Source organism: Dendronephthya gigantea, unplaced genomic scaffold (assembly GCF_004324835.1).
Source record: "Dendronephthya gigantea isolate DGI-Jeju-01 unplaced genomic scaffold, DenGig_1.0 000902F, whole genome shotgun sequence".
NCBI classification, from domain to species: domain Eukaryota; kingdom Metazoa; phylum Cnidaria; class Anthozoa; order Malacalcyonacea; family Nephtheidae; genus Dendronephthya; species Dendronephthya gigantea.
The window spans coordinates 8,332-18,949 of NW_021163912.1; the positions used below are offsets into that span (position 1 = coordinate 8,332).

Below are 10,618 nucleotides of genomic sequence, written 5' to 3' on the forward strand. Positions count from 1 at the left end.
TCGTAATCGTTGCAATTTAAGTTCGTAGTCAAGCTTGATCGAAAATCTGGGTTATGCTTTTCCGAAGAGCCACATAACAGTTTGATTTCGTGCCACCATCTGTGCGGTTTAATTTCCTTTAGTCCACGGACTTTAGATAGATAATAACTTTTTCGGCATCGCTTCCTTTCACGGTTTACTTTATTCCTTAAATGCCTGAATAAACCATCCTTTCCTCGTGAAAACGCCTTTTGCCTTTGAATAATGAGCCGTTTAAGCTGGTTAGTCATCCATGGACGATCAGACACATGAACTTTTATCGAACGTTCCGGCATCAGGATATCTAATCCACAATGGATAAGATCGGTAAAAATTTCTAATTTCTCATCAACAGTCGGGGCGGTTGATAGCACGTCTTCCCAAGCTATGTTTGACAGAAATCTCCCAAGACTTCCAACTTTACTTGGTCTTCTATCCCGTACTTTGATTAATCTTTTATGGCACCCGGTTCTTTGTCGCCTTGTTGGAAATATTAAGATAGTTATATGATCGGATAAGCCAAATGGAGGGCTAGGAATAGGTTCAGTGTAGAATTTATGTAAGTTAGTAAACACTTGATCCAGGGTATTTGCACCTCTTGTGGGAAAGGTCACCATGTGTTTAAGCTGGAAGCACCTGGCAGTTGATTTAAACTCTAGTTGGTTGAAGTCTCCAGCCAAAATGATCGCACTATTAGTGTGTATGGTTTCAACGCGTTCTAACGAGTTTTTTAGATGATCCAGCATTGCTTTATTATCCGAATTGGGTGGATGGTAAATAACCGCTACAACTATATTATGGAATCCACGGGGCAGCCTTTCTGGACGAAGTAGTAGCCATAGTATTTCGTATTCGTCCGCTTGGAGATCTAACAGAATTTTACTTTCAATAGAGTCTTTAATGTATGCACAAACTCCCCCATGTGAACTGTTAATGCGGTCACGTCGAAATAATTGGTATCCGTTTATTTTAATTGACTGGTCTGGTATCGATTCTTTAAGCCAAGTCTCTGTAAAAAAGGCTATATCAGGGTTTTCCAGGCTAATCGTATAGGCTATTTCGTCAATCTTTGGTACAATTGACATCGTATTGGACAGTAGGAGAGATGGAACGAACTGAAGATTGTTGCAAGGTGCTGACTTTTGGACAGACTTATTCATATTAGATCTATTAATATTGTTAACATCCGTCAAAGCATCATGCTTTACAATATTTACGTACTTAAGGTTAGCTATGTTCCGCGCATTTTGCCTAGATCTATGGCCATGAGCGCGAGAAGATATTCTGACTTGAATTGTGTGAGCCATTACACGTACGTTGATAAAATTCCCTTATGGGTTAAGTTTATTTCATGCTTCGCAAGATGCTCCTCCTTTGGGCGCCAAGGCTTACAAGTAACAAATTTTGGCCAGAAATTATCTTCTTGCACGAGTGAACTAGCAGCCAGAGGGACATGGATCTTCGATGAAAGGTTCCACTGCGCCGACTAGGGAAAATGGAGATATATGTTGGGACTATATTTTCTTCTTTAGGTAAGATAAAATCTGATTTTCATTCACGTCTTGGGCGATGCCAGATAGAAAAAATTTCTTTATTTTCTTCGCTTTCGCTCTACTCCGATAAAACCATCGGACTCGCTAGAAGGCACCTTGTTTCTGCTTGGTGATTTCTGATTTATTACTCGTATCAATTGCATGAGATGACTTTACAGTGTTTGCGTAAGTTAATTTACATTCTTGCGATGAAGTCAGCTCAGCACTTGTTGTATCATTATTAGGTTTTAACTGTTCGTTCTCGCTTAATTTCACGACAACAAGGCTATCATTAGTATTCGCATGCATCATAATAACAATGGGTTCTTGATTAGTGAGATCGTTAACAGATTCCGGCCCATTGATCATATTAGGATTTGCGAATCGTTCAAGACAAAAGGCTTCACAATTGTTGCATCATTAATGTTATCTTGATTAACATATTCAGATTGTTCGCTCGCTCGCTTCATTCGGAGGCGCTGCCGAGTTTAAATCGTCTTGGCCGCCTTTATCTTTATCCATAAAGCTCTGGAAATGCGAAATCACCGATGTTATGTGAGAAATCGTCCCCGATAAAGCCCGAATCGCTTCCGAGTTTACCAACTGGCCTTGTTGAAGGTCATCTAGAATTACATTGACTGTAGCAGACGATTGCATGCCCGACTGCCGAGCGTCCAAAATGGGAGCTTCGGAAGAGCATATCAGCTTACAAAACTTTTGTGTAATCTCGTTCGCTCTCGCACCATCAAGGTACAACAGATTCTTATTCTTTTTCCACAATATGGTAGATTCATCAAAAGTGAAAAGTTTTCTATCCCCACCAGGCTGCGACCATATTCCTTCGAGATCTAGGTCGTCCTTTATGAACTGCTTTAAAGATTCGTAGTCGCCACTCCATGCAAAGCATAATTTTCCGCTTAATGTTGACGCCATAAAGTTAACACATTTAGCTGATCAGGTTTATACCAATTATAAACGATAAAAGATCAGTTTATTTGAGAGACTTGTGGAGCTTCAAAACACACGTCTGAACTCACGAAACACGTGGGTTACAAGGCATATAATCTGATCAGGGGCGTAACTAGAACGATAATTGGGGGGGTGAATATTCATATATTCAGTTCTGCCCGACGGATTTCTATTGTAAGCTATTGCAATTACAAAAGAAATCCGTAGGGCAGAACTGGATATATGAATATTCACCCCCCCCAATTATCCTTCTAGTTACGCCACTGAATCTGATGTATTTTATAAGCAACAATTGTTGGAATAATAAATTAGCCTAAAAAATTAGGTACATGTGTAACTTTACTTTGTTTTATAAATAAAATGATTTTCTTTCACCATAAATTGAATGCAATCATTTTCAAGTCAAAGAGCAATTCTGAGTGACTGTATTTTGGGGTTCTACTTGGAAAGTTGACATTCAGCAGAATGTTTCTCACTGTTGGACGAAATGCAGATATTCCACATATTGAGAGATAAATTTAAACCAAAACGTCATGATGAAATATCCAAACACCAGGGTGAGTGACGAACACGACATTACGTCAGATTTTGCAGGTGTAAAGTGATAAATTATAAATCTGAGTAAGAGGAATCATTTTTAAAATACAACTTTGCTCCCTCTTTATACAGCAGTATAATTGATTTCATTTATTTGGATGTAACCTGATCAATAAATGTTGCAATCATATAGTATTACCATTCCTATCGTTTCCGGCCGTTAAACTGCGTGATGTTTTATTCTACGCCCAGGATTCAGGGTCAACCCAATGTTTTTCATGCATGTTTTCATGATGCGAAAGTTGCAAATTGTCATATTTTCAGGTAATATACCGGAAATATTTGAAGCAGTTCGAAGGAGGACTTTTTTTCTCATTTTATAATAATGCGTTTAAAAGTGAATCTGACCAATGGCTGTTTATTGATTTTTTGATATATTTTATTTACAAGCTTCGTCATTATTATCATAAAGTCACAAGATATAACTACAATTGAATACAAATACATTACAACATACAGTTATAATTATATACGTATACGCACGATAGGATAATCGACACGATACGGTACAATACAATGCAACACAAAAGAATTAGAATGGGATGACTGCATGGGACTCCATAACAGTTAAAAACAAAATTAGCTACTTGCACTTCAATTATTGAAAATAAATGAAGAAACAACTATTTATAATAACTAATGAAATTAAAGCAGCTTATGAAAAAAGTCAAGTCCGTACATATAATGATTATAAACAAACGCTTCGGGTCGATTTCGAATTTCTATACTTTATAAATTACGATGATGAAATTATGCTGCCTGGTTAACAACGTTATACTGATGAACCCACCATGCTTTAAAGCATGCACCCGCACATGCGCGGAGCTATCTCATGTGATCTCCAAACTTTATGTGCCATGTGATAGAATTTCAGGGAAACTTCAACTTCCAGGTCAGTCTAGTTTGACTTCCCAAATATTCGGTATAAAAATATTAAAGCCTTCTTAAACTGAAGCACGAACATGACGCACTATTAACAGTAGACACTTAGACAAACTGTTGCATCATGCTACTCCACCAGCCCACTACGACGATAATTTATTGAAATATAGGTTAGGATTATGTCCAAATGTTTCTTAAATGCCAGCAATGGCAATGCTGACAAACAAAAATCGCTGAAATCGAGATGCACGTGAGAATAATTATAGGGTTGACCTGACGCAACCTTAAAGACGAGTTAATATTGAATGTCAGTCCAGCTTTGCGCATATAAAAAGACATTGTAGGCTAATTTAAAAAACATCGAAATTCCTCATGTCTAGGTTTTTCAAAAAATACCAAATTGGTCACGATTTGTCAGAAATCGGTCATTTTCTGCCAGGTGCTTCCTCGCTAAGCAAAACCACTCCAAGCACCACCGCGTGCTCGCCTTTTTTCAGCTGACCTCTATACAAAAATTGAATGCAACGTTATATATTTTTTACTATTAAAGCGCGCCTGATTACGAGGCTGTGCAATGTTTTAGTCGAACATACCGGAAAATGAATACTCGATCATGGTTGAACCATGGTTTACCAGTATATTCTACCAATTCTACCATTGTCGAGTATACTTATTTTCTGTATATTCTATACACCATAGTCGAGTATTTTATTTTCCGGTATATTCGACAATGATCGAACATCAATTTTCAGTATTTTCGAATATGGTCCAGTATTCAATTTCCGGTATATTCGATCATGGTTGAGCATCAATTTTCGGTATATTCGACCATGGTCGAGTATTCCATTTTTCGGTATATTCGACCATGGTCCAGTATTCATGCCCCGGTATATTCAACCATGGTCAAGTAGTCAATTTTCGGTATTTTCGACTATTGTCGAGTAATCCGTTTTTCGGTATATTTGACCATGGTCGAATTCTCGAACATGGTCGAACATACCAGAAAATGGAATTGATGGAATGATATCTGACAATATTTTACGGAACTATAGACCGTATAGGCTCAGCATAATTATTATAACCCCAATATTGGATATAACAAGATCTTTTTTATAGACTCTGTAGAGCAAGGTGATGTTATGACGAACTCGGTCAAGGCGCTAATACGTAAAGGTGAACTTTTGGAGAGAAAAAAATGTCCAGACTATTATTCTTCTCCTGATGATTGTCTCTAGTTAAGTCACAGAATACCTATCAGGGGCCGGTTGTTCGATAGGCGTTTGGCTTAAACGGTGGCTAAGTTCAAAATGGAAAAAAATTATCTATTTATTGAACAACTGAACTGAAATATTTCAATGTAAATAGTTTAATTTTCAATGGAAGTTCATATTTAATGCATAAAATGTAGGCTCAATTATTCACAAGATGTATGAGAACACTTTGGCTTATCCACCGTTTCAGCTAAGCGCCTTTCGAGCAACCGGCCTCAGAAGGAGAACTCTTTTGTTTTTTCTTGCATACGTGGATTCGTCACTCAGGAAGTACCGTAAATGCAGGAAATCACCACCCCTGCCAACAGCCCCGTTTTTAATATGGGCAGGTGGGTGATTGCTTCCATTTGCGGTACTTGCGAAAAACAATGGAGTTATCCTCCTGATAGATATTCTGTGGTTTAGTCGAAACGTAGAAAGTTTTCAAAATGTTTACTCTTTACAGAGTCTCTATTGTTTTAATGTCCGATAAGTTTTCATTATTTGATATCAATGAATTGAGAGGCAATGACCATAAACATTATGTAGAAAAACGCAATACTGATATTCTTTTAAAGCTTTCCGTAAAACGGAACTCTTGTGCACCCTTTGATATATTTTTGAATCTCTGTTCAAGAACTAGCGCCAGCTCATTTCAATTGTTTTTGCCAGCAAATGCAGCTGCTAGCTGCCAATGGCTTAATCTCCACAAATAAACAAGTTTCATAGAAACTGACGCCCGTTTTTTAATACTTCCCCAATCCATTTTGAAATTCTAGTACTGAATAATGCGTTCCACGCCAACTTTACAAGTCTTAGAGCAACTGGTCGTCTTGGTCCTTCATCCCTGGGCATCTACTATGTGGGGAAAGATAATGACAACATGGTGATTCTCAGGAATGGGATACAGTTCTGGACAGTTCCCTACACTGGAACATACAAAATCACTGCAGTTGATGCAGCTGGAGGACATGATAAATACGGCTCAACTGCTCGAGGTCGTGGGGCTTATATCAGGGGTGAATTTAAATTTCAGAAAGGAGATGTCATTAAAATATTGGTTGGACAGACAGCTGCAGTGAATTCTGGGAGTTGGTCTTCAGGGGGAGGTGGCGGATCATTTCTAGCGACATCGTCAAACACACCGCTTATTGTTGCTGGGGGCGGGGTTGGCGTTGAAAATCTCAGGAACAGAATGGCAAACTGTGATGCAAATGCAAGAACATCTGGAAGAAGAAATCAATGTGAACGCTCGTGTGCCATTTGGTCTGGGGGGGAGAATGGGAGTGGCGCTTCCCAAGCAGACAACGATTACTCAGGTAATCCCCCATAGACCGAGAACTCGAATAGGTTTTCAATATTTGCGCAATTTCTTAAACCACGTAAATTCTAGTGACAGGTCATTACTAAATAAATATACACATAAGGCAGTATTTGAAGCGATCACCGAAAACAGCTGTTCAAAACGACGCATACCCTCTGCAGGCACGTTTAATATATTTGTTGATTCTGACAGCTTCTTTAAAGAGTGCCCTATCGCTACACGGATATTCTATCAGCATAATAACTTATTTGAGCAAATGATGATTAAGTGAATGCTTTTCTCGGTGTACGAAAACAGACCTTTTGAATCGTCTTTTAAAAACACTCTTCTTCCAATACAAACACCATTTTTTTCACTAACGATGAGTGTGCGCTTTCGCCTGGAAGACGTCTACCACGTTTTGATACATCTTGTGTAGGTTTAGACAAACAGAATCATTTCGAATCGCAAATTTTCCTTTTTAATTTAATTATTGCACAGCTTTACCCATGGCTAAAACTTGGGAATTTCTTACGCCCTATACCAACTGCGACTAAGCAATTGTAACTAACAATTTGAGATTAATTATTTTTGTAACTTAAAAGATTTAAAAATATAATATTTGTTCTTAAAGGTGGTGGTGGTGGTGGATTTTACAGCAATGGACGCAGCAGTTCTCATTTTGGTGGTTCCTATGGCCGAGGTGGGGAAGGAGGGAGAGGATTTATTCAGGGGAGTGCAGGAGGACGTGCTGGCACTAATAATGCTGTCGGTGGATTTGGAGGAGGAGGAGGAGCAAATGGAGACGGAGGAGGTGCAGGAGGAGGTGGAGGATATTCTGGTGGAGCATCAGGAAATAATGATAATCAATCTTGTGGTGGAGGAGGTGGTTCTTACAACGCTGGAAAGACGCAAGCAAACGTAGAAGACGTGAATGAAAACGGAGATGGTTATGTCGAAATAAAACGTGTTGTTTAAAACAGTATCGGCTTTTAATTTGCTATGTTTAGTGATCTTTATTGCGCTTTGGTTGCTGAGAACAAGACTTAATAATAATCTGATGTATTTTATAAACAAAAATGATGGGAATAATAATTTAGCCTAAAAAATTAGGTACATGTGTAACTTTACTTTGTTTTATAAATAAAATGATTTTTTTCCTTTCTTTCACCATAAATAAATGCAATCATTTTCAAGCCGAAGAACAATTCTGAGAGACTGTATTTTGGGTGGTGGGGTTTTTTGTCTACTCGGAATGTTTCTCGCTGTTGGACGAAATGCAGATATTCTACACATTGAGAGATAAATTCAACCAAAACGTCATGATAAAATATCCAAACACCAGAGAGAGTGACGAACGCGACATTACGTCAGATTTCAGAGGTGTAAAGTGATAAATTATAAATCCGAGTAAGAGGAATGATTTTTTTAAATACAACTTTGCTCCCTCTTCATACAGCAGTATAATTGATTTCATTTATTTTGATGTAACCTGATAAATAAATGTTACTATCATAGTATCACCATTCCTATATCGTTTCCGGGCTTTCTTCTGCGTGATGTTTTATTCTACGTCCACCCATGTTTTTCATGAATGTTGTCATGATGCGAAAGTTGCAAATTGTAATATTTTCAGGTCAAAATTTTTCTCTATGAGGGAGCTATAACCTTGTTTTTCTTTCTGTAGATATGAAACTATACCGGAAATATTTGAAGCAGTTTGAAGAAGGACGTTTTTTCTTATTTTATGATAATGTGTTTAAAAGTGAATCTGGCCAATGGCTGTTTATTGATTTTTGATATATTTTATTCACAAGCTTCGTTATATGATAAAGTCACAAGATATAGCCTAGCTACAATTGAATACAAGTACATTACAACACACATTTATTATTTTACGTGTACGGCACGATAGGATAAACGACGCGATATTGGACAATACAATGCAACACAAGACAAGTAGAATGGAATGACTGGAGCTCCACAACAGTTAAAACTATAATTACTTGCAGCTCTATTAATTAACATATAAATGTAAAAACAACTATTTATAACTTATTTATAACTATAATTATATATAAGAGCTCATGAAACAAAGAAGTTATTTCAAAGTGCAAGTCAAGTCCGTACATAAAGCCCCGCACAGACGAGCAAGTTTTCCTTGACAAGTTTTTTGACACGTTCACTTGCTCGTGTGTACGACGAACAAGTTTTCCTTGACAAGTTTTCCTTGACAAGTTTTATTTGTTCGTGTGTACGTAAAAAAATTTTTCTTGGCAAGTTTTACGAGTCCGCATTACTGAAGTACGTAAATATATTGATGAATATATTGATGCGCAGTAGCCTACTGCGCATTTCCTTGTCAAGTTTTCCTTGACGGCCGTACACACGAACATTTTTCCTTGTTGAAAAGCTGGCATGACTAGCTTTTGAACAAGGCTCCTTGTCAAGGAAAAATTGTCAATTTTCGTGCGTACACACGGGCAAATAAAACTTGTAAAGGAAAACTTGTCAAGGAAAACTTGCTCGTCTGTGCGGGGTTTAAGTAAACAAACTATACTGTCTGAATATCCAACAATATCTATAGGCTCCCCATCAATTTGAATTAAATATATAAATGAGAGTTTGTTCGGAGACATACGAAAATTTGTGAAATTTTGCATCAGAAAGCCCTCGCATCATGAGCAGAACTGGTGCACAAGAACAGATTTGACTTCTACTTTAAGAAGTTGCAAATACTTGCCCAAAGCAATTGAAAAATGCTTAATAAATATAAACGAACAAATTAAACGAAATAATGTGGAAAACTAAAGTTATCTTTAAAAAATCCAATACAACGTCAAATTAACCAAATCAAATTAATACGATAAGAGCAAAGCTGTGGAGGAAGATATCGAATTCATATATTTAGTGAAATAGCAAAAAATAGCAAATGAATAAAGATAGCACAATTTCACACAATCCAAACTTACAAACACTGATATTTTAAATGTAAACTTTATCTCCAAAAAACGTTTTCCACACGCTTGCTACTACAAATATTCGAAATCAGAAAGATGATATGTCGCCGCTACAAGAGTTGTTAATATTATGGGAAATTGATTTGTTTACGTATGATTATGGCGTTAATTGCACGACCTTATTTTCCTATTATTCATTAATTATATATTTTCTGGACGCAGAAGATACATAATTAATTTCATAATTCCTATCTGATTGTTTGTTATAATTAACACCGCACTTTACTTCAGGATTTCCGTTGACTTGGAAGTAACAACAGTCAGCATCAACTAAAGTTATTAGAACAATAGAAAAGTTCCTTTGTAGTTAAAGTATGAAAACCTAAATTGGGTGGAGCTTGAAATGTAATGTGCTTGCCATCTGACGCCCCACACATTTTGGAGCCAAAACTTGTCATTCACTCTGATTGGGGACTTTCATGCACTGATTTACCAGGCATGTCCAAATTGCTTGAAATGCTTCTGCTACAAAACTGCCAACAGTGAATTCACCAATACGATAACCAAATCCAGTAGTTTTATATGAATCATCTGTTGCGAAAGATCTGGAAAAATGTTAATCAATCTAAAACAATTCCATTTTTTTAATTCCACATCAGCTAGGCCATTTTTTTTAAACAAGTATTTAAAACGACACCTTTGCTCGGAGTGAAAGCTGTTATTTTCATATACAGTTTAACTTATATGAACAAGCATACAAACAGTCCTAGCCTGGAAGACTCAAAAGCCTGCTAATCTCATCATCTCATTCTCTTCATTTACCATACAGACAGTGAAACATTTTTTAGTTTTTTTTCTGACAGTGTATTATTTATACAGGCTCTGTCAGGGAGGCCAGAGTCAGAGTGGGACATACTATATACTAGTTGTTGTTATATTTGCCATTCGTGGTATCACACCACAAAAATGACCTACTTTTACCCACTTAGCTATCACACCACAAAATTACCTACTGTTGTCTTTACCTTAAGCAGATAGCCAATCTCTGTTGTGGAATTATAGGGTTTCGGTAATTTGTGGTTTGTTTGCGAACATGAGTACCAACGA

The 10,618-nt window shown here is 37.2% G+C and overlaps 1 protein-coding gene across 1 annotated transcript; it reads left to right on the top strand.

Annotated features, from left to right (window-relative positions):
• The first annotated feature begins 332 nt into the window (after positions 1-332).
• On the top strand, positions 333-7,529 carry LOC114544680 (loricrin-like). The gene is made up of 3 exons (XM_028563252.1): positions 333-345; positions 6,028-6,567; positions 7,186-7,529. Exons 1-3 carry the CDS (start codon positions 333-335, stop codon positions 7,527-7,529), a joined length of 897 nt encoding a protein of 298 aa, XP_028419053.1.
• The last annotated feature ends 3,089 nt before the right edge of the window (positions 7,530-10,618 follow it).